The sequence below is a fragment of the Pimephales promelas genome, chromosome 7 (assembly GCF_988280905.1).
Source record: "Pimephales promelas chromosome 7, fPimPro1.hap1.1, whole genome shotgun sequence".
NCBI lineage: Eukaryota > Metazoa > Chordata > Actinopteri > Cypriniformes > Leuciscidae > Pimephales > Pimephales promelas.
The window spans coordinates 8212222-8237683 of NC_142775.1; the positions used below are offsets into that span (position 1 = coordinate 8212222).

General features: G+C 38.3%; 2 protein-coding genes across 7 annotated transcripts in view; one reads left to right on the forward strand and one right to left on the reverse strand.

The window, feature by feature from the left end:
• fmnl2a (formin like 2a) overlaps positions 1–10854 on the forward strand; it is a 146480-nt gene extending 135626 nt beyond the window's left edge. For 2 of the 4 annotated variants that reach the window (XM_089133020.1, XM_089133018.1), the window contains one exon: positions 5647–10854. Coding sequence is in view for 2 of the 4 variants with exons in the window: in XM_089133018.1 (XP_088989144.1) it covers positions 5647–5756 (110 nt within the window). In the remaining 2 variants the exon portion in view is untranslated. Of the gene's footprint in view, positions 1–1934; positions 2029–5646 lie in introns of those variants that run through there. The other 2 variants (XM_089133019.1, XM_089133021.1) reach the window with 2 other exon arrangements.
• A 2891-nt stretch (positions 10855–13745) lies between these two features.
• The window catches only part of prpf40a (PRP40 pre-mRNA processing factor 40 homolog A), a 60822-nt gene continuing 49105 nt past the window's right edge, over positions 13746–25462 (reverse strand). For 2 of the 3 annotated variants that reach the window (XM_089133023.1, XM_089133022.1), the window contains 6 exons: positions 25282–25377; positions 22230–22316; positions 16737–16830; positions 16554–16615; positions 14384–14521; positions 13746–14297 (listed from right to left, as the gene is read on the reverse strand). In XM_089133023.1, coding sequence (XP_088989149.1) covers positions 14208–14297; positions 14384–14521; positions 16554–16615; positions 16737–16830; positions 22230–22316; positions 25282–25377 — 567 coding nt within the window. In that variant the 3' untranslated portion in view covers positions 13746–14207. The remainder of the gene's footprint in view (positions 14298–14383; positions 14522–16553; positions 16616–16736; positions 16831–22229; positions 22317–25281; positions 25378–25462) is intronic. The other variant, XM_089133024.1, reaches the window with a different exon arrangement.

Consider the following 25462-nt stretch of genomic DNA (forward strand, 5'->3'; position numbering starts at 1 on the left):
ACTTCTGTGGCAGTTTTTCTCTGAGAAAAGCAAATACACTGTGGCTCCCCCTGCAGTTTAAACACAGACGAGAGTCCACAAATAAACTCCCATAGAAATCCCATATGGGTCATTCCAATTTCACAGACAGACACACACTTGTTATATGAAAATGAAATAAACATTAAAAATAGTTAAACTTAATTTCATTTAGTTTAACTTGATAGTCTAAAAAATCTAAATCTAAAATAAAAACTATATAGACAACAAAACAATTAAAACAAAGGAAATAACTAATTAAAATGACAAAAATGGAACAACATTACAAAAAATTTAAATATAAATACTACATAAAATATTACTGAACATAGGTTCATATTTACATTATTATAGGCAAAATAAGACCACAGTATTTGTAAGCTTAGTGAGTTTGTATCTGTCGAATTGTCATGTTTGTAACACTGGCATTTTGGACATGATTTGTGACATTATGTTTTGCTCATGTGTTCATTTGTCCATGTCATTTTGAGCGTGTTTGTGTGTGTGTGTGTGTATATATATATATATATATATGAAGATGCAAAAAGCCTCTAAATGCCATTTGAAATTTTCTTCTTTAATGATGATTTTTGTCAAGCTTGTATATTTCGGTGATTCAGTGATTTCACTTAAATGGCAATGATAATTACCTATTAATTGTTATTTAAGTGAAATCACTGAACTTAAATATACAAGTTTGACAAAAATCATCATTAAAGAAGAAAATTTCAAATGGCATTTAGAGGCTTTTGCATCTGAACTCTTTATATATTGTCATTGATTTTTGGGGCCCATTGGCATTATGCTGTTTTTCTGCATTTTTTCACTCTTCCTCCATCTTATTCTGCTCTGATGGGAAGTTCTGATTTCAGGGACTTCCTGTGTTTCATGTGTGTTTAACTTGCTGCATGAAGCATGTTGAGATGTATTCCTCTTTTAAGCATGTTTGGTTCATTTGCTTCACTGACTATATGCATTTGCATGGGGTGTTTTTTTAAGCCAAATATAATGTTGAATCTCACCAAAAAGGTCTAAAAAAAGTCATATTTTTAACCTCAACAATCAAAAAGAAACAAAAACCTAATATTATTAGTGAATCAAGTATTTTCATGACAATTTAGCATGTTTCCTTCATTTCCATTACTGTAAAATGAAAAACAAGAGTGCTCAAAGTGCTTGCTTGTCATGAAAAAGTTAAGATATTGGAAATATTATTGGTATTAAATCTTGGCTTCCTCCTATGAAAGCTTATTTTCGCCACAGATTAAAAAATAAAAAAGGTAATTGCTACGTTTTATCTTTTTTTCCCTCCCGATTGCGTTTACATCTCGTAATTCAGACTTGTTTGTGTCAGAATTTTGTGATATAACGTCACATTTGCAATATGTAAATTCGAAATTGTTTGGTAAAAAGTCGTAGTTCTCTGCTAAAATGTTTTATTCTGTGGTGGAAACAAGCTTCCATATCCTCGTTATGCTACATACACATTTTATTATCATTTGTATTATGAAATATGACTGGGATGACGTGTTTTCTTGAGATTCACCATATCATTGCATTTAGTTTCCACCATACCTGCTTCAGCTTAACTTACTGTACGTCCTGCCTTATAACAATGCACTTCTGGGAGGCTTGGCACATTATCTTTGGTTTCACTGTTTAAAAATGAAGTGACCACGCAGACGTCAGTTTTTGCCTTGTTGTACTGAATCTGGACGCTGGAGCCATTGTGCAGAGCAGCTTGAGTCATAGAGTTCATTACTGCAGTATCAGCAGCGCTTCAGTAACACCCTACAGCGCCTGCCTTTGACCTTTGACCTTTCCTCTTTCCTCTTTGAGCCCTGGGCAGCTTTTCTCGCTGTGTCTGGTCCACTCTGCTCCACTCTAACCTCCGTTTTTGTTTCCTCTCCACTCAGCCTTAAAGAAGAATAATATTACTAAATTTCCCAATGTGCACTGGAGGGTAAGGAACTCTTCCAGTAGTACCCCACTGGATGCTACTCAGACCTGGCAAGCATCTCTCTTTATTATTATTTATCTTTCATTCTTCTCACTCCACTAGATCTTTTGACACTGAATTCAAAAGCCATGTTTTTGTGTTCTCCTTCTATCTGTTGTTCTATTTAACACACCTATTGATGTCTGAGCCTCAAGGGCCGAGTCTCCAGGGACTCACGTTCACCCGTTGAACTGATTTGATTAGAAAATGCGTTTGATTAGGTGATGCTGTGACCCGAGAAACACAGTCTCATGTTGAACTGGCCCACACTTAGAGATAGTGCAGTCTTCATTAAAACCTTGAGTTGAGCTTATGTAGTTGGTACACTGCCCCCAAATGAACACGTTAAAAATGTCAGAATGTCATTGCATTAAATGTCAAAACGTTTATAACACAAAAAAATATTTTTTGGATATGACAATGTAAATTTGTTTGGAATTTGTGAAACTTGGCTGTTTACACGACACGGTTTTCAACAGGCTGATCTCATGAAATGGCGTATTTATGACACGTCAATTCTTATTTCCATTTTTGGCGTGCTATCAACACGCATAATCGCTTTTCAGCGTGTTTATGAACGCCGTTGACTTAGCGTTGCATTACTGTATATATAAATATATGACCTATCCCAACCCCGTCCCTAAACCTACCCGTCACTGGGGTTAATAGCATTTATGAGTCTTCCCCTACCATCCTAGGAAAAAAAATATCGCTCCCCACATTTAACGGCGTGTACATACACGCGGAATCACTCGGACATTTAATGGCGTAGACATACACGTGGAATCACTTGGACATTTAACGGCGTGTACATACACGCGGAATCACTCGGACATTTAATGGCGTAGACATACACGTGGAATCACTCGGACATTTAACGGCGTAGACATACACGCGGAATCCCTCGGACATTTAACGGCGTGTACATACACGCGGAATCACTCGGACATTTAACGGCGTGTACATACACGCGGAATCACTCGGACATTTAACGGCGTGTACATACACGCGGAATCACTCGGACATTTAACGGCGTGTACATACACGCGGAATCACTCGGACATTTAACGGCGTGTCCATACACGCGGAATCACTCGGACATTTAACGGCGTAGACATACACGCGGAATCCCTCGGACATTTAACGGCGTGTCCATACACGCGGAATCACTCGGACATTTAACGGCGTGTACATACACGCGGAATCACTCGGACATTTAACGGCGTGTCCATACACGCGGAATCACTCGGACATTTAACGGCGTAGACATACACGCGGAATCACTCGGACATTTAACGGCGTGTACATACACGCGGAATCACTCGGGCATTTAACGGCGTAGACATACACACGGAATCACTTGGACATTTAATGGCGTGTACATACACGCAGAAATCACTTGGACATTTAACGGCGTAGACATACACACGGAATCACTCGGACATTTAATGGCGTGTACATACACACGGAATCACTCGGACATTTAACGGCCTGTACATACACGCGGAATCACTTGGAGATTTAATGGCGTGTACATACACATGGAATCACTCAGACATTTAACGGCGTGTACATACATACGGAATCACTTGGACATTTAACGGCGTGTATATACACACGGCATCTCTTGGACATCTAACGGTGTAGACATACACGCGGAATCACTCGGACATTTAACGGCGTGTACATACACGCGGAATCACTTGGACAATTAACGGCGTAGATATACACGCGGATAGCTCAAAATGCGTATAGATAACATGCCATATCACTTGAAAGTGGCGTGTATGTTTACGCAAAAGTCCTGATGTCATGTTATTATTCAACTAAAAGCGTAAAACATTTTATGCTTTTTGGCCGCTCGTGTCCATACACGCGGAATCACTCGGACATTTAACGGCGTGTACATACACGCGGAATCACTCGGACATTTAACGGCGTGTACATACACGCGGAATCACTTGGAGATTTAATGGCGTGTACATACACATGGAATCACTCAGACATTTAACGGCGTGTACATACATACGGAATCACTTGGACATTTAACGGCCTGTACATACACGCGGAATCACTTGGAGATTTAATGGCGTGTACATACACATGGAATCACTCAGACATTTAACGGCGTGTACATACATACGGAATCACTTGGACATTTAACGGCGTGTACATACACGCGGAATCACTTGGACATTTAACGGCGTGTATATACACACGGCATCTCTTGGACATCTAACGGTGTAGACATACACGCGGAATCACTCGGACATTTAACGGCGTGTACATACACGCGGAATCACTTGGACAATTAACGGCGTAGATATACACGCGGATAGCTCAAAATGCGTATAGATAACATGCCATATCACTTGAAAGTGGCGTGTATGTTTACGCAAAAGTCCTGATGTCATGTTATTATTCAACTAAAAGCGTAAAACATTTTATGCTTTTTGGCCGCTCGTTTACACGACAACGGCGTTGAAACGGGTTTCAAAGTGCAAGTTTTAAAAAACTGTGTCTGTGTAAACAACAAAAACGCAAATCTCTGAAGATGATGACGTCATACACATACGTATTACGTGTTCAGTCTATAGTGTTGCATTGCCATCTAGTGGCCTGGCAGCAGAATACAGGGTTTTTAGCGGTTTTGAAAACTCAAAGGAAGAACCTATCCGTTTTAAGCATTTCGTTGTCGTGTAAACGTACCCTAGATCTGCAGAGTTTAGCTCCAGCCCCAATCAGAACACATCTGAACCAGATAATTAAGGTGTTCAGGGTTACTTGAACATTTCGGGCAGATGTGTTGGAGCAGGGTTGAAACTGATGGTAGCTCTTGAGGAAGCAGGGTTGGAGACCCTTGCCATAGCAGAGCTGGGGGAGGTGGAGGGTTTCAGAGGAGAACTAGCTTACTGCAAACAATGAACCAGACTATTTTGATGTTGAGGCTGCTAAATCATCAAAGGCGGAGGGTTTCAGAGGAGAACTAGCTTACTGCAAACAATGAACCAGACTATTTTGATGTTGAGGCTGCTAAATCATCAAAGGCCGATCAGCTTGTGCATGCAGTAAATGGTGTGATTGCTAGCAGTTTACATTTAAAGGACCAATCAGCTTGCACTGACTAGAGCAGGGGTGTCAAACTCAGTTCCTGGAGGGACACTGTCCTACAGAGTTTAGCACCAACTCTAATTAAACAAACCCGAACCCGCTTATAAAGGTCTACTAGAAACTTCCAGGCAGGGGTTTTAGAGCTGGTTGGAGCTAAACTCAGGACAGTGGCCCTCTGTGGGAACTACGTGAATACTATAAAGCCACTAAAAACTGATGAAAGAAATGAAGAAAAGTGAAGTTCCTGCAACACAAGATGACACACGTGTTTATATAATGCAGTGACATTCAGACTTTTTATGTGACGTCCATATCGTTCGGTCAGTGTTTTCCCAACAACCTTGTCAAACACAATTTAGTGTCAGTGTTTCCATTCCCATTTAATTCAGAAGCTGAAATATAGCTCTAGTACTCAGGCCAGTAAAAACTCAAGCTGCTTTGCCCAGTTGACCACCAGCATGTCCAGAAGATCTGAACTCAGCGACTGACGTTGTTTTATTATGTTCCTCCCGTATCAGATCTGAGAAACCAGCCGTACAGGCGCGCTGACGCCGTCAGGAGGAGCGTCCGAAGACGATTTGATGATCAGAATTTGCGGCCAATCAACAGTGCAGAGATGGTCATGTGACGAGGGAAAAGGGGATGTGATTGGATGGGCTGGAGGAGTGGAGGTGGAGCTAACTGCTCCCGAACAAAATAATGAAGGATTGATGCAGATGACAGCAGGTCTGAAAGTCAAGTGCCTATATTTAACACCTGTCCCATCAGGTGTTGAATCATACATGTGTTTTAGTCATAGTCTTCTGTCTGTGATTTTTTTATATGACAAACAGTGTCTTTTATCCAATGGCGCTTAAATCGTAGATGGTGAGATCAGTGTTTTTCTCAAGAAAGTGTCAGAATGTAAAACTGTTCCAACACTTTATGTATCGTGAACCTTTACAAAGGCCTCTTACATTCCAGTGCTTTCGCCACAGATCAAAATCGACCAATCGTGCGTTCTCTGAATGGCTAATCTACTAGTCGGTCTTAAAAAGCCCTGCATAGGGTCCGTCAGACCCTGTTTTTTATCGGGCTGGTCACATGGTGCACATTCTTGTCTTTAAAGAAAAACAGAAGGAGCCCAATAAGTTGGAATCCAGCTTGAGGAGCATTTTGAAAAGTTAACTATGTTAAATGCTGTAATAATGCAATGTCGACGGCATGATATGCTGCATTATGTGTGACTCGATGGTCAAAGATAATAACAGTGAAGAAAATTTCTCACAGAAGGTGGTTTGAAGTCCAGTAGTGAAGTATTAAAGTGTTGTTGATGAATTTGTTACACAAATGGTGCTATAAAGGATGAATTTGGAGACGTGGCGTCTGAAAGAGGGTTTTACCGTGCTGAGAGAGCACTGGTTGAGTGTTAGCGTGCTAAAATCCTCTCAAGCCCCTTTTCCACCAAAGCATTTTGAGAGCCGGTTCGGAGCCGTTGCCTGCGCGCAAACCAGTTCTTTGTGTTTCGACAGCCAAAGAACCGGTTCTCGGCCAGGAGAACTGGTTCCAAAGCGGCACTAACTCTTTGCTGGACTAGAACCGTTCTTTTACCACGTCATGCTTACGTCAGGGGCTGAGGCGGGTTTAGATGTGTTGTAAACATCTTTTCTGACCATAATAAAGGAACGCAAAGCCAAGAGAAACATTTGCAGAAACACGATGGAGTCCGCCTTTGTAATTGTTATGCTTGAAGTTAACGCAAGCGTTTCTATTTTTGTAAAAAAAAAATTATTGAAGACATAAGCAAAGAAGAAAAGTCACAATATAGAACAAATAAATGGAAAGAAAAAAAGACACAATTACAGGGGTACATAACTTCAGAAAAAAATACATATCAAACGAAAAGATTAAAAGACTTACATATTTCAATTGTTTTTTAAGCTTTCTTGGTACACGAGTTAGAGATAATCCCAAAGTAATGTTGTATTTGCAAGCGTTTCTAGCTAAGACGTATGGCGACGTACACAGTGACGTAACGACGTCGTTCCCTGGGCGCTCTAGTCAGTGGAAAAAAGAAATTCCGAAGCGGTTCGCAAGTTGAACCAACTCCGAACCAACTTTGAACCAGCTCCAGTTCCGAACCAGTTCTTTTTGTGGTGGAAAAGGGGTATCAGAGAGGTCACGTCTCTTAATAGTCTTATATGGATGACCTATTTTTGTAGGCCAAAACCAAGAAATGAGTTAGCATTTTAACGCTTCTGGGCAGTGTTGTAGTACTCGAGACTCGGACTCGTCTCGAGACCATATTTTAATGGTCTTGGTCTTGTCATGGACTCGTGTCCATTTGGACTCGGAATTGACTCGTACTCGAACATTTTTTTTTTAGGACTCGGAATTATTCCCGAGTCCACTCGAGTTCAATTCAAAATATTTTTCATGATTATTAATGTATGTTAATAAAATATTTCTTTAAATTGATTGACACGCCCAGTGATTGGTGATTTTCTAGTGCGCAACTGCGCATGACAAATTGTAATAAAATTACTTTTAACACCACCTACTATGTGGCCTTTTTACCCTAAACTCGACCGTCTCTGGTCTCGGACTCGACTCTCTATGGACTCGGTCTTGACTCGGACTCGACTCTCTCTGGTCTCGGTGTCGACTCGGACTCGAGTGAGGTGGTCTCGACTACAACACTGCTTCTGGGTCCGTCACCCTTATGGAACCGGAAGACATTTTTTTACATTTTACTCTACATAAAACGCATCAGTTTTTAAAAACTTTTACTTGTCTTGAAAAAGACTAAATGGGACTGAAGTGTTTGTCAGCGGCGAACAGGTAAACTCATCTTCTCACTAGTCTGCTTTTATGGCCTCAATGTACTTATACTCATGCCAGCTGTTCCAACTCAAACATTCAGGAGAAATGTTTTTAAATAAAAACTAAAACAGTTGATAGTCATGTAACCATAGTGAAGTTTGTTTACTTCTGGAAATTGTATTCAGGCTTTAAAAGTAATTTGTGTAGATTCTCATGATGAAAGAAACGTGAAAGAATCAAGCTATTGTTGGTTACAGAGCTTGTTTTCTGCAATAATACTAAAAGTCCTGGAAAAATCCTGTTTATCAAGGGAACCATGCTAACTTCTGGGTTGGCCTGCAAAAATACATCATCACTGCAGACCCCTTTCATCCATTTTAAAGCACCACAACTAAAATATATGATGGGCCTGTCCCAATACCTTCTCTTGTGGTCTTGGCTACTTGATAGTGGGTACATGCAACAGGAAGCACAAGGGACTGTCTCAGGTTGAAAAATGGCAATGTTCAAGTGTCCTTTACACACATTAAATCCACACTCTCTCTAAAACTTTGTATTTTAACAAAGTTTTTTTTATGTAAAAAAAAGGTTATGTTAAGGAACTCACAGAACTTGAGATGTCAGGAAAAAAAAAAACTAAAGTACTGAAAAAAGTGTCCCATCAAGTAATCAAAAGTTATCAAAACACACTTGCAAACTTCACACCCACTTGAACACAGGCAAAATGCGGGAAATTCAAGTAAACAAGTGGGAAGTGCAAAGATCACGTGTGGGTATTGAATCAGGCCCTTTAAAAATCTCTATAAACATTGACTAGTCAGTCGTCTGTTGGACTGATCGACCACCCTGATCAGAAGAGTCGATCCCAGTGATGGTGGGGTCACTGTGAGCTCGTGTGCGCAGATGGAGAGAGAGTTCAGTTAAGTAGGAGGTGGTGTCAGGAAAGGCTATTTTTAGAAAGGATTGATGCAACTAAAGCAAATGTGAAATAGAAGCCAGTCAGAGGCTCTAGAACTCCAGCGCCTCACATTCACGAGTCTCAAGCTTTACTGCTTGTAGGCGTTGGTCCTTAAACTGAGGGTTTGTTAACGATATAAACCAAAGTGTAGAAGTAAAATTCAAGAACTTCATCGGCCTTTAAGAGAATTCTGGAAAGAGACTTCAAGTTCATTTTATTGACTAATTACTGTTCCATGTTCTATACTGGTAAACTAACTAACTTCTCAGTTTGTAAAAACAAGCAGAAATCTTGTTTACAATAATGCATTTAAAAGGGCAGTTTATATGGGGCAAGACTTTCCACAGGAGTACATACTGTATAAAAAATAGAGTAAAACCTCAAGATTAGCATTACATGCTAACTTGACGACTGTAATAGAATCAGTTACAATCTTGTCTGTTAAAACCGATCTTACAACCAGCAATACTACGCTTAAAGGATTAGTTCACTTTTCAAAAAACTTTTGCTGATAATTTACTCACCCCCATGTCATCCAAGATGCCCACATCTTTCTTTCTTAAGTCGAAAAGAAATTAGGGTTTTTGATGAAAACATTCCAGGATTTTTCTCCATATAATGGACTTCAATGGTAACCAAACGGTTCAAGATCCAAAAGATACTTTCAGTACAAACTGCAAACTGTTCAAAGGGCTTTAAACGCTTCTAGGCGATGAATATGGGTCTTATCAAGTGAAATGATCGCTCATTAAAAAAAAAAACAAAAAAAACAAAGTTTAAGTTTTATAAGCTAAAACGCTCACCTTGCTCTGTACTGCGCGTTCGTAACTCTCCTGTTCGAACTCGTTCATCAAAATAAAAGCGAATCTTTTTCCGAGTCAATTTGTTCGTTTCATTCATTGAATGAACCAAATGACTCGGAAAAAGATTTGTTCATTTTGATAAATGAGTTCGAACAGGAGAGTCACAAACGCGCATCACAGAACAGAGCAAGGCGACCATTTCAGCTTATAAAACGTAAACTTTGTTATTTATTTATTAAATGAGCGATCGTTTCGCTTGATAAGACCCTTATTCATCGTCTGGAATCGTTTAAAGCCCTTTGAACAGTTTGCAGTTTGTACTGAAAGTGTCTTTTGCACCTTGAAGTGTTCCCACTGAAGTGCATTATATGGAGAAAAATCTTGGAATGTTTTCATCAAAAACCTTCATTTCTTTTCGACTGAAGAAAGAATGACAGAAAGGTAAATTATCAGCAAAAGTTTTTTCAAAAGTGAACTACTTTAAGAGCGCATCAGTCAGTTTCCAAATCCTTCACTTGAGAACTGCGATCGGCAAGAAAGGCTTCGATTTCCAAATACCTGCAGTACTGCGACTCTGCCACTGGGAAAAGTGCGTAGGCTTACATCTGCTTACAGCTTGACAGGGTGCTAAACACTTTTCCACATCGAAGACCGTTTTTTGACTTTAGCCTTGATGAGCTGGATCCGGTGCGTTTAATTAGGGTTAAACTAAACTCTGCAAGGGCGGTGTCCCTCCAGGAACTGCGGTTTGCACCCCTAAAAAATCTAATTAAAAAAAGGTTTAATAAAAATATGAGCTTTACAGTATGCCTGCTTTTAAACCCTATTACACTTGCCCCATAGAAGTGCATTATTGTAAATGGAATCTTGTTTAATTCACAAGGGGTTGAACATGTTGTCTGTGGTAATCGACAGGTGACTTTCCCTGCGGCACTCTTTCTTCATACGCAAGATCAGGTTCCTTAGAGAATTCAGTTTCTGTTACTGGGTTTGCTTTTTTTTTCTTGGTCAGATCATGGGAAATAAGGCCGGTTATGTAAACTGAATGCTGTGTGGTTCATTAATGGCCTGCACAATTGAAAATTCAAGTTTCTTGTGATGTGTAATTCTATTTAAAAGCAAAAATATAAATGGAAAAAAAAAAAACCTTTGATAAATGTACAGATGTTTTGCTACAAAATTGTTGAATCTTTTTAACTTTTTAATCTTCTAATATTGTACATATTGTTTAAAAACAAAAAACAAAAAATCATTCTGTACTACAACATTGAATCTTTTAACTTATAGTTTTCTCTTTTTTCCTGCATTTTGTTTATTTAATAAAACTGAAAACCTGAATCAGGCCTTTTAGACGTGGCAACTGCTCAGCGTTAAGCTAAGAAACTAGATTGTCACTTCTACACTAAAACGTAAGAAACCAGATGCAGTAGCAGTATTATAGCCACTATAGACTTCTGTCTCATCTCTCTGCATTCCACTCATAAAACTGGATTAAACTGGCAAGATTTATGTTATTTTTTAAATCACTGTATGTTAGGCATTGTATGCTTACTGCAAAATAAGATTTTAAAAAATAGATGATGTCCAATTAAACTATTTACACAATGTTGGTTTTCTGTGTTGTTCTTGAGAGTGTGAACATGTGGGATGTTCAGGCTGCACTGCATAGATGGCAGATCGTGTCAGTGTATCTTCATAAAGATATTGAGACTTGAGGCCTGCTGCACGAACCATGATTTTGTGGCTTCCAAAGCAAGTTTAAGGATTTTTTTTTTTCAATCTCAAGGTGGTGCACTCTCAGAAAAAAAAGGTACAAAAGCTGTCACTGGGGCTGTACCCTTTCAAAAGGTACACTTTTGTACCCAAAGGCTGCATATTGGTAATTAATTGCATATTAGTGGTACATATTAGCACCTAAAACGGACATATTAGCACCTGAAATGAACATATTAGCACTTAAAATGTACATATTAACACCTAAAATGTACATATTAACACCTAAACTGTACATATTAGTACCTAAAATGTACATATTAGCACCTGAAATAGACACATTAGCACCTAAAATGTACAAATTAGTACCTAAAATGGACATATTGCCACCTAAAATGTACATATTACCACCTGAAATGGACATATTAGCTCCTGAAATGTACGTATTAGCACCTAAAATGTACATATTACCACCTGAAATGTACATTAGCCCCTGAAATGGACATATTAGCTCCTGAAATGGGCATATTAGCACCTAAAACAGACATATTAACACCTAAAATATACATATTAACACTTAAAATGTACATATTAGCACCTAAAATGTACATATTAACACCGAAAATGTACACATTAAAGGGTTAGTTCACCCAAAAATGAAAATTCTTTCAGTATGGGCTCTATGCACGGCGTTATTTCCGGTGAAGGATTAAGGATGCTCGATAACTTCCGCCGATCGTAGAGTCCAATGCAATACCGAGAATTTATATTGAATTTTATACTCCATGGTTATACTAATGAAACGTTAGTCACAAAAACAGATAAAACAGACACCCCTCGTTGTGTTTATGCTTCTTTTTAAAATTATATTAAATAAACATAACTATATATAAAATTACATCTAAACGTATGTACGTTTCGTTTCAAAGACGGGAGGACAGTAAATATTGAAGACTCTGCCATAATCCCGTTTTGTCCGGTTTTCCTCCGCTTTAATCTACACAACCGGAAATGGACGAGCATCCTTACGTCAAATGCGGAACTTATGCGTTCATATAGCCCATTTACTCACCCTCAAGTTGTTCCAAACCTCTATGTGTTTATTTGTTCTGCTGAACACAAAGGAAGACATTTGGAAGAATGTTTTAATCAAACAGATCTCATTCCCCATTGACTACCATAGTATGTATTTTTTCCTACTATGGAAGTCAATGGGGAATGAGATCTGTTTGATTAAAACATTCTTCCAAATGTCTTCCTTTGTGTTCAGCAGAACAAATAAACACATAGAGGTTTGGAACAACATGAGGGTGAGTAAATACTGACAGAATTTTCATTTTTTGGGTGAACTAACCCTTTAACACCTAAAATGTACATATTGGCACCTAAAATGGACAAAAGTTTACCTTTTGAAAAGGTACAGCCCCAGTGACAGCTTTTGAACCTTTTTTTCTGAGAGTGTGGATTGGTTATTACTTCTCATCACCATGGTGACTTCCACCACCCTACTATGGACTGGAGCCAGTTTAATACTGGGTAAGAGATCACAAACCGAAAACAGGCCAGTCAGCCGTGAGAAAAGTAAATGAAGCTATTTTGGAAAGAATCACCCAGCTTTTTGTCTTTTAAAATCACTGTAATGGATAATGGAATATTTATAATGGAATATCCATATACTGTAGGTTGTATGAATTATCTATATTTTAATTAAATATTTTCTTTGCCTAATACAACTTAAGTGGTAGTTTCATGGGTGTTTCTTCCTCTATTTCCTTATAAATGTTTAAATTCATAATATTTTTTTATGCATGTACTGATCTCATAGGGGCCCTGTACATGACACCGTTTTCAACTAAAATGAAAGTTTTGTATGTATTTTGGCAGTTGTTTTGGGGGCCTGAAAATGCAAACTTTTGAAAACGAGTCTCAAAGTACACGTTTATGAAAAGATACATTAAGTGTAAACTATGAAAATGCAAACCGTGTTCATTGGTGCGGTGTTTCTTTACAAAGTCATATCGCCAATTACTGGCCGGCAGCAGAATACAGCACTCATAGTATGTTTCAAATGGATCTGTTTTAAAGGGGAGCGTTTTGTACACACTTTTTTTTGTTTTTAGTACACCGTTGTCATGTACACATACCCTTAATCTTCAAAGTGAATTACACAGAATCTCACAAATCGCATTTCAAACTGTTTCATTAGTAGCAAATGTTGAGAATCAATTGGTTGGATTTATCAACTTTAAACCTACTCTGAAATTGTTCAACTAGCTTTGTGCAAAGGACATGCTCAATGCTTTTGCTCAAGTTGAGTACATTTAAGAAAAGAAAAAAGTCATCCTTTTTAAAGTTTATTTGTCAAAATTCAAGTTGAAACAATGCTGCAGACAATTCTTTCAAACTGATAACATTGTTTTCCCAAAAATGGCTTTCACAGACAATCTTACAGATTAATCTGAAGTTGAATAATAGGCGTTTTTATGCAGGCTTGGTCGTTTTTCCATTTTATCAGCAATGTTTAAAACTATTGGCATTAACAAATATACAACTACCTAAAAAAGGTTCTGCAGTTAAAGGCAACTTAACACTTGCAACCTCAAAATAATTTTACAAAAAGTCAAACATGCCGTCCAGATCGAGAAGAGTGCTGATGTTCAGACAACACTGCCTCTCAGGGAGACCACATGACAGTCGATGGATTCACAGCCAAATATCAATTTTTCTGTCAGCACATTCCAAAAGGATGCAAAACACATTACAGGAATGCAAGTGAGAGAGAGACAGACTGACGGTGAGCGATTTATGGTGCGTCGAGCTGCTCCAGGAGAGTGCGCCTCCTCTTCTCCAGCTCTCCTTCACTCAGTTCACTGCCAGACGTATCCCATCCACCCTGAGACACAGACACAGAGGTTCACAGCCCATCTGGGTAAGAGTAAACAGGAGACTACAGACGCTGCCTCAGATATCACCACTCACCTCTTCTTTTGCACTCTTTCTTTTGGGGGATTTCTGTTTGGATTCTCCACGTGATTTCACTCTGGACTTGTCGTTCTCTTTATCCTTCTCCTTCTCTCGCCCTTTCCGCTCTTTCTCTCCTTCAGACTCAGGGGAGGCCTGTAAGACAACATGTGTGATATACTCAATATCCCTCATTATCATATAAAAGCAGTTTGAAGTTATACACTTTATAAAACTTGTGTTTAAAAGATGGGAGTAAATGTGCGAATGAACGGTCCAAGATAAAATGCAAATTGACTATATATGTAATGTATGCTCATTTTCAATACACTGCACTCAATCCCACAGCCAAACACTTATTTATCAGTAAATTCTAAAAAAAAAGACCTTCTTAACAGGTGACACGGCACAGAATATGGAAAGCTTCGGGATTCAGCTGTCCACGATAGTCAAGGTACCAGAACAAAAACACACTCAGCAAAATGTCACACAAATCCCAGTACAACGTATCTGTAAAAGTTCTCAATTTATTTGGTAGGGGTGTCACAATTCGATTACATTTTCGATTCCAAGGTGCTCTCTGTCTTACATGCGCTTCATGAGTCACACACGCAAGGTCTCTCTCTCTCTCTCTGCCATGCGCGCAATACAGTTTTTTCTGTCTCGGCATGCACATTCGCTCTTGCTCGGTCACTCTAGATTTCGGGAGATTTGGGAGATCAGGGAGCCGCTATCAATATGCTATGCGGGAGACTCCCGGAACTTCCGCAAGACTTGGGATGTCTGCAAACTGTGGCTTTTTTGAAGCACGGACGTTGTCAACAGAACTCACTGGAAATCCAAAAAGCTTCCACACCTGTGACTTCAATGAAAGAGGAGGGGGTTCAAGTTCTGTTGATGGGTCTCCTGCATCGGCAGTCGCCATGCTATCTTTTGAATGGCTGTAACTAAGTTACAGGAGGTTGAACATAGACTCGCAACACTTCAACACGCCGTGCTTTTTTCCGCTTGGCAAGCCGAACGGAAGTGACATGGGGGCGTGGAACATCGACGATTGTGAATTAATTTCGATCAATTTCGATTTGAATTGATTTAGATCGCTTTCGATTTAAAATCGAAATCGTGACACCTTTATTTTTTGGAAAGTAAAAGGTAATGACTTCCATCTAAGAACCACTGTAACTGATTCAGTCTGTAAATCATTAATGGAACAAGCTGCTGAATCATATTTTCTGGGACATTAAATATGATTGCTCTAAAAACTGCGAGTAAAGGTCCTCTCACATCAGAACCATCTAACTCTAAAGATAACATTAGTTATTTGTTTCTAAAGAGCGTTTTTGAAGCCCATAGTGGGCAGAGCCGGCCATCGCCATCTTGGCCACACGGCACAACTCCCGGATAAATGAATATAGGCAAAGAAAATGGTTAGCTGAGATGACGTGAAAAATCGTTCTGAAAGTGATGCCACCAATATTGTTTCTCTGTGCTGTTATTGATTGGATAGGAGAGAGAGAGAGAGAGAGAGAGAGAGAGAGAGAGAGAGAGAGAGAGAGAGAGATATCAAAAGGGATATTTGAAAAAAGACTGTACAAAGAGAGCTAGCTGAGAGACATTACAAAAGAGAAAAGCTCAGATGAATATCACTGGAAAAAGAAGTTTTATGATCAGGCAGTTAATATTAGAAAAGTTTTTATAGCGCTTTAGAGATCTAAGCGGGAAGGCCTGGAAACGGATGCCGAGGTTGAGTTGTTTCTGCTCCCCACACGAGTAACACTGTGCGGTTGGCACCTAATAACCAACTCTTGCTTGTATATACTCTTGTGTACTGTTTGTTCATTTTTTTTGTTTGCTTCCTTGTTCGTTCGTCATCTTTATTTTTCGTGAAGCATTATTTTGCTTTTGCTATGAAAAAAAGAGACACTTTTGCATTGCGTGTTTGTGCATTTTTGGGGCGGAGCAAAGAAGGGAAGTACGTATTTGGTTTGATTTTTGAAAAACGATTTTGTAAAAAAAAAAAAAAAAAATCGCATGCTGCACCTTTAAGGCTTGTAAACTAAAACTCTGATGTGATGTTTGTCTGTGAGCAAGTAATTTAGTAATGTTGTCAGACTCATCATCAATTGACTGGAGTCAGTGGCTACACAAGAACAAATTTATAAAACAGGTTCAGGTCTTCTCTACTCACTGATTTGTGTCGTCTTTTCTTTCCCTTCTTCTTGTGTTTCTTAGATTTCTTGTAACTTCTCTCTGTGAAGATCAATATCACATGATTATCATTGAGAGTCTCTGACTGCTGTTAAACGGTCATGATGAATTCAGTATTGATGTGCTGTGCAGGACACTGATATCGATCCGAAACAAAACTGACCAGAATCCCCAGAGGAAGTGTGTTCAGACGGAGATTTAGACGTCGAACGTTTCTTCTTCTTCGAGTGATACTCATCATCCTCTGACTCCGAGCCCTTCCGTGAACAAACACACAGTACACAAGTTAGGAGGATGTGTGAGAAAGTGTCTTGAGTAAATGCATACCTGCAAACTCTAAACCAGATCACAACGCAAATACTCCATTAAAAAGCCTACTCTTAAAATTCTTTATCAATTCGTTTAATTTCATCATTTATGAGAATCAGCAGATGAAATGTATTCAGAAAAGTCTGAAATTAGAATAGAACTACACTTAGTAGTAACGATGTTTTAAAAAAACAATACCTATGGTAACACCCTAATCTTTTGTTATTTGCAAATGCTTTGAAGGCATTTGCTTTATAAATATGAACCATCTAAGACAGGGATTGGCAACTTCGGTCCAACGGAGTTTAGCTTCAACCCTAATCAAATACGTCTGAACAAGCTAATCAAGGTCTTCAGGATTACTAAAGTTACAGGCAGGTGATTTTTTTCAGGGTTGGAGCTAAACTCTGTAGGACAGTGGCCCTCCAGGACTGAAGTTGCCCACCCCTGGTCTAAGACCTATCAAATTTACACATCAAGTCGGTACCACTAATAACATTTTTGGGATAGTTGTTAGGGCTGTCACGGTACATGTATTTGTCCCCAACCATCACGGTACGGACATCACGGTTTGGTGCATACAGTCGAACGAGGAATACAGTCAGTCACAGGACTGAGGTAATACAAAGCTGTTTGCTAACCGCCAATAAAGGAAAAAGGCAACTGGGACGGCAGAAAATGGCATCCTGTTTGCTTGCTTTATTTTACAAGAGCAATTGATTGTGAGTGTACACAAATAAAAATAGACCCTTTAAAGTTTCGAATGACATCTTACTCTTATCTGACCATAAATGGAGTAATTTCAGTTGTTTCCACTGATATAACGAGCAAAATCATTTGGAATTGTGCCGATTTGCGTCACGAACGTCTCACTACAATCGAGTGATGAAATACGCGTGTCCTGTAAATGGGAAGCCTCAGGTGCCGCTTCACTCACTGTCTCCTAGTGGAAAGGTGAAGACAGATGTAGATGGCACTTTTTCTGCTCCTTGCTTACCTTTCTGTGATTTCCTGAAGCGTGATTTTGAACTTTGTGCATCCGCCATCATTTCACAGCATGTGACGCGCTCTCACGCGCAAAGAAAATTAATCAAACAATAAGTTTAAAAACAGCCGTTGGTTTTTACAACACAACATTGGTCAATCTATCAATTAGACTAACAAAAGCAACAATTCCTCATATTTTTTTTCCATTTTAAGCAATCAGTAATCTTGGGGGGGACAAGTACATGTAGTGAATTTTTTATATAACCATAACCCCAAAACCGAGGTACGTACTGGACTTCTGTAACCGTTACATCCCTAATAGTTGTATCAATTTTTGAACACATTGTCTCTTCTCTTTACAGAAAAGATACTGAAAAGAACAGTCTTCATACTAAGAGTTACCTTATAGTCAGTTTTTTAAGATTCCATTGAATTTGTTCTAAGAAAGATGATTTTGAGGTTGAAGTCAAGACCAGTATGCAGATTTCAAGTCACAGGGGTCTCTCCAATAAGTGGCTTACTATGCACTGATAAAAGTCCCAAGTATAGATGAACTAGAGATGAGCAACTTGATTATGAATAAATGAAACAAGCTTTTTTTGTCTTTAAATACACTTACAGCCCATTAATTAATAACCTTAGGAGGATTAAACTATTGACACAGACATTATTCAAATACATTCCTCAGTTTTTGAAAATATTTAATGATCAAACACTTTGTGTTGTTCTCTCTAACTACTCTTGTTGATGCCTAGGGTAACTTTCAATTGTACTAAATATGTTAAACGTAAATCATTTACCCTCTTACATGTTGAAAACATAAGGTTGGAAAATTGATCACTTGCAAGAATACATATTTGATTTATATTATTATTCGTTCACATTTATAGTTATATGCTGGCAAAAGCACATGTGTATTACGCACAAGAATCAATGAACATACAAGTGCCACCAGAAGACAGGATGATACATCTCCAATTTAACATAATTTTAAACTTGCCAAACATTCTTTGTCTGACAATTCCTGGGAATTGAGAGGATTTAACCCCATAGAAGAGACAAGAAATTTCTATAATTGTTGTCTTTTAGATTTTGAACTTAAGTCTTTATTGCCTAATGGTGTGAATGAATAATTACAAATTCCCTGCTTTGTTATGTCTTGTTTGACACATTGTGCTTCTTGTATTGTTTATAGTATTTGTATCTTTTGAAGATTTGCAATATTAATATTATTTGCTGCAGTTGTATGTTTGTAATGTAATGTTCTATACGTTAAAGGTGCGTTCATGCCATGTCGAAATTACCAAAAATTATGTGATTTTAAACATGTCCTCGTAGCGCTTATAAACAAGCCTGTCTGCGCCCTCCTACGTACTTCTGCTAAATGTTCATTTTCCTTCATTACTACGTCTGGGTTAGCTGTATATCCTAGAGTTTTCTCCCATCATTTTTTTACAGGCCCAATCAGCGAACAGAGGGAGTGGCTGAGAACGATGACATTGAGGTGCACTAGTTAGAGTTGTAGACATAACCAATCACTGACATTTGGTCCTGGCATATGGCAGATCCAGAGTGACAGATCCTATAGTTTTAAACTTCAACAGAGTACCCACCTTCAAGGAAGATAATGCCGGTCAATGGAGAGTGGCCATAGTCACTGTACAAATGAAATGTGTACGAGAGTCTGGTAGGACTAGGTTACGTAAGCTTATAAAATCTAAATTTTTCAAGAGTTTCTACTTGTACCACGTGACCGCTGTACCACCTGACCACTGCAGACTCATTTGCCAATGATAGTGGTGCCATAGAAACATAATTCCCAGTCCAAGGAGAGCTCAGAATATAACATCACATATTGTCATCTCGAGACTATTGTAATTACGAATTAAGATTAGCTCTAATCTTGCTAATTGAATCACTAATTGGTAATATACAAAGAAAAGGGTCTAGTTTGTTGTAATGTGAGCACTGAAGAAAACAATGTTAGGGCCCTATGATTTCCGCGATAACCAAATCACGGACGGAATCGCGGAATTGGCCAATAACGCGTGTTAGCGTTAGTGTTAACGCGGAATTTCGTGGATTTTTACATATTTGGTTTGAAATTCTGTTTTTGTGTGGGAGATGAACGCATGTCTGGTGAAAATGCAGACCAGGGGAAGCAAATCTGGGCGACAAAACCCCCTAAACTCGTCTTTTCAGCTCCAATGACGAAAATCAATGAAAGCATGGCGAAGCGGCTCTCCACAGCTCTGCTTTCGTCAGCTAAAAGTTAAGAAACTCAACGCTATAAGCCGTAAGTGCCGAGCCGAGCAGTTCGGCACTTACAGTTTCCCACACTAATTCGCCGTCACATACTGCGTTTTTGTTTAACACTATGTAAAACACGCAGCGTATTCTTTCAGTTGTATTTCCCCGCTCTCCCTCCGTCTCTCTCACTCACGCGTCTCTCTCACACACACACACACACACAACGAGCACACCGCGTCTGTCTATGAGGCGCTGGACTGGAGAAAAGCGAAGCAAACTCCGTAAGAGACAGAGAGCGACTTTATTTAAACTTACATAAACAAATATAATTTATTTTACAGTTTAAAGCTCATAACCATATTTTGTTGTTACTTGAAGAGTGCAGTGTTATGGTGCGTTCACACCGGATGCAAATAGCGCGTCAGGCGCGAATGATTTCAATGTTAAGTCAATGCAAAGACGCGTTACACGCGTTAAAAAATTCCGGCTAGTTTTTTATGTTTATTTATAATTAATTTAGGCTGACAACAAGGCTACGCACTGTGCGCAGCTAATTAATTTAACTTTTTTTTTCTAACGTAATTTTTAGTCTAAAATTTCAGGACTTCATTCGACCAAGATTTTCGTTGGTTGAGTACAGCCCTAAAAATTACTGCATTATTCATTTACGAACAGAAGTAAATGCATTATATTTGTGTATATTTTTAATCTTCAACAATGCTCCTAATATGCTATTTTGGAGCTGCAGACAGAAACGACAGAACATGTGCATAATTCAAAGCACCATAATTCTTCCATCATTTTACAATATAATCAAATTGTTTTTAGAAAATCATTTTAAATTACAATGGTCATGTTTGAGATGTTATTTATTCATTATATACACCATTTAAATTAATATTTAGAAACAGATTCAGTTTTTTTTTCCTGACTTAAAACTGTAGACCAAAATAAAACAGGCCTATACTTGATAAAATTCTTTTTTTTTTTTAAATGGGAGATGTCTCTGCTATACCGAATTTATAGGATTCTGTTTTGTTTTTTCGTCTGCAGAATAAAATAAATTGCATAAAAATGAATTTGCAACGTTAACATAGAAATAAAAAAACAACAAATAACGATGTGAAAAAAAAGAAAGAAAGGATAAATGTTTGACAGGGAATACACAGGCCTATCCAAAACAGTCGCATAACACAGACACCCGTTGGCGTTAGAGCAGTCAACTCCGAACAGCCAAATCAAATAAAGATAAGGCTTTTTAACTTACAAAAGTTATTCTGTCAAATTCAGCAAGTGGTTTTCTTTTTCTTTTCTTCTTTGATTGACAATGCTGGCAACAGGTATATCTTTTAGGCTATTGTCAATGCACGGATCCAATAGGCTGACTGTTTTTTCTTTCTCAAGCATTAAAGTTCACTTAAGACAAAACTGACTGTCTACTTGTGTGTATTTGTCCATGCACCAATATGATACTCCATGCATGCTTTGGATGTGTGCACAGCACAGAAAACAACAGGCATGCTGGAATGTTCGTTGGCGCTTAAAGAATGGTATCAAGAAATAGAATCGATCTTATATTCCTATACATAAATATGGGGCTATGTGAAATAAACTTGTCCTTTTTCCCGATATTGTCGATGATTGTCTGAAAACCGACTGTTTTATTTGGCATCACAATACCTGCGAGACATTGTGGTTTTTAGCCCTAGTCTGGACTGAATTCAGTAAGCAGTTATCAATTTACTTGTTTGTTTGCAACACCAATAACTTTAAAATGGCTTTGAAAATTATGATTTAACAACTTCACAAATCAAATAAAGTTTTGACAAAAATCACATTTTTATATTCAATTGGTCATAACAAAAACGGCTGATGGGCTGAATGATAATGGAGATTCACTCTGACAGCAGGTGGTGCATATGGAGCAGCAGAAATAAAGGTGGTTCCTTTTGCTTAAACACCACTGTATTTGCCATTAGAGGTAAGACCAAAAGACAGATCCCTTCACAGATACATTCACATACAAACCACAGGAATGGCCAATTTCAATGTCAGAACGTCAAATATCCACCAAAAGTTATGGTATGAGATGACTAGAGGTAGTACTCACTGATCGAGATCGGGAACGTTTTCTGTGGTGTTTCTTGGATTTCTTGGAGTGTTTTTTAGTCTTTGAGTGATGATGCTGACATTCATGCTGAAAGGAAATCAGACAATCAATGAATTACCAAATGGTGGTGGTGGGGTTGTGCTACTGGAATAGGTTTTCATGCCTGAATTTTCTAAAAAAAAAAAAAATTGACATTTTTGCTGCATCTCTCTTCCCAGTCTGTCAGTAATGCTCCATTTAGTTCCTAAAAGCACAATATGATCTGATTGGTTGGTTGGACCACTGTGTTGTGATTGGTAAACCGCTTCAACTGTGATTTTTGAACATATTTGAAATTTGAAAAGTAGAGGCAACCACTGCATTTCAATCTAAACAAAGATGCTATACACATGTAGCATGAACAGTTGTTTTGATTTAAATTAGATTGCATAATTTCAACACTTAGAGCAAATACAGAATGGTCTGGGTTTAGCTTTGTGAAATGATGTTACACAAGACACCAGCACAAAACAAAAACAGCAGACAGACAATGAAAATGCAAATTCACTCGGACAGCAGGTTGCGATTATTGAAATTAAGCGTTTCTTTGGGTACTGCGGTAAACGAAGCATCTACGCTAATAAACACGACTTTGTACGGAGAGAAGAGGAAAAGAAAACATGACTGAAACTATTCAGAAGACAGTTCCCTTCAGAGATATTCATATAAACCCCCACACCAATTTAATATTTATATTTTTCTTTCGATATTTCAAGCATCACAAACAGTGACCTTGCTGTGCCTGGTATTTTCTCTGATGCAAGTCAGCGCTCTCCTCTTTGTAATATTTTTAAACAAATGAGATTTCAGGAAATTACTGCAATGCAGTGAGCAAGTCCAGAATAAATATCAGCCGATATTAAACAAAAAAAATCGCCATTTATGGCCAGTCAACCAGTGCATCTCTAGAAAAAAGTTGCACCAAAACAATTATTTGCACTTGTTAGAGATGACGTAATACTATTCTCCCAACGGTTAATCGACTTCTTTACATTGCTTATAAAAAGCTGGTGTGGCAGTATGCACTTCACATTCACTTTTAAATTAGGTTCAATTCGTCCTTCGCAGGGAGTTTGATTGACATGTGATCTGACCGCACCAGTCATGTGACTGAAAACTATGAAAGCCATGTGACTGGTTGTAAAAAAAAATAAAAAATACATTAAAGAAATTATTCCCTCGGATTTTTGAAGTTTGACTACTCGCAGCAGTCTCATATGCACTTAGATCTCGTGTGAATTGCACATATAAAATGAAGTTACCGAACAACCTCGATCCATCAGAAAACGCCATAGGTCGAATTTCACTGCGCTTCATTAAGAGTTTTTCTTTTGCGTGATGAAGCCGTTCGCCGGAGAGGTGTTAAAAGATAGCGGAGTGCACCCATGATTATTAGGCTACCGGTATAATAATCCTCCTGGCGCCGGGTTTGAGTGAGTCATTTACTCTCTTACCTTTGTTCTTTGATTAACATTAACGACACTTTAAAGGGTTAGTTCACCCAAAAATGAAAATTCTGTCAGTATTTACTCACCCTCATGTTGTTCCAACCCCGTAAAACCTTCGTTCATCTTTGGAACACAAATTAAGATATTTAAGATATTAAGATCGCTCCTGCATACAGTCCATAGGCTTCTTGAGGGACTGGCTCTTGCTGTCCCCGAAAAGTCAATAAAGACATCGTTAAAATAGTCCAAGTGACTACAGGGGCTCAATCTTAAGTTTATCAAACGACGAGAACACTTTTGTGCACAAAAAACAACAAAAATAACGACTTTATTTCAACTATTCACTTCCTTCTCCATGGGCCTGTAGTCAGTTAACATAGTGTGATTGCGTAGAGCTACGTCACACGTAGGCTCACTATTGGCCGACGCTGGTCATGTGTGTGTGATGCGTGTGACGTACAATAACAGAAGCTTACGCTATTAAACTAGTAACCTGACTCGCGCAGAGGGAGAAATAAACGAATAGTTGAAATAAAGTCGTTATTTTTGTTGTTTTTTTGCACACAAAAGTGTTCTCGTCGTTTGATAAACTTAAGATTGAGCCCCTGTAGTCACTTGGACTATTTTAACGATGTCTTTAATGACTTTTCGGGGACAGCAAGAGCTAGTCCCTCAAGAAGCCTATGGACTAGTGTGCAGGAGCGATCTTAATATCTTAAATATCTTAATTTGTGTTCCGAAGATGAACGAAGGTCTTACGGGGTTGGAATAACATGAGGGTGAGTAAATACTGACAGAATTTTCATTTTTGGGTGAACTAACCCTTTAAGACCAGCCGCTGCTGACAGAGACGTGATCTGACACATTTTCTCTCAAATCTCTACGTTCATTTAAGACTATTTAAATCATATAAAGACTTCTCTTATGAGGACACTCAATGCACAGATTCAATTTTGCGAACATATATTTGACAAAAATGGCTGCAATTTCGAGCTTTGGCTTTGTAACTTTACAGACCTTTTCATGCTCAGACAGTTACTTTTAAAAAGTAGTGTGACTCCTTACTTCTTAAAAAAAACTTACTTCTTACTTTAGTTAGTTACCCCATATGGAAAGTAACTTTTTACGTTACTTGTTACTTTTATGTTGCTTGACTGGGCAGAACCCAATATCTGTTCCTAAATAAAGTTAAAGTTCTATATATAACATAAAGTTCTACTATGCATAATGCCATAAATGCATGATGCATTTATCAACATTTTTTGAATATTTATGAATAAATTAGGCATATGCATAGGCATTGTGCCAAATTGAAAAAGGAACTATGTTTCATTACCAAATTTTCAGTAGTAGCGCGTTACACTACTTTTAACCCAGAAAAGCAGTTACGTTAGTAAGCGGACAATGTAAAAAAAAAGAAAATAAAAGTATAATATTTTTTTTTAAATAGAAAAAAAACCTTCAATGTCAAGATAAACGGTACAGAACAATTAAGTCAATTCTTGTACATATGAATCTGCCTTCTTTAAAAAGTCTTGAAAATCCATTTCATAATTCTTTTATACCTCTAGTACATGCATGAAGTCTTTGAATATCCTCTTCCTCTCAGACTCCAGAGTGATGTCCTCAAACGCAGGTTCTTTTAGGAAACGCTCTCGTACCTGAGCAAGCATGAACACACATTCACATCAGATCAGTAGAGGAAGACTAATACATCTTAAGGAGTCAGTTTAGATAGATTGTACT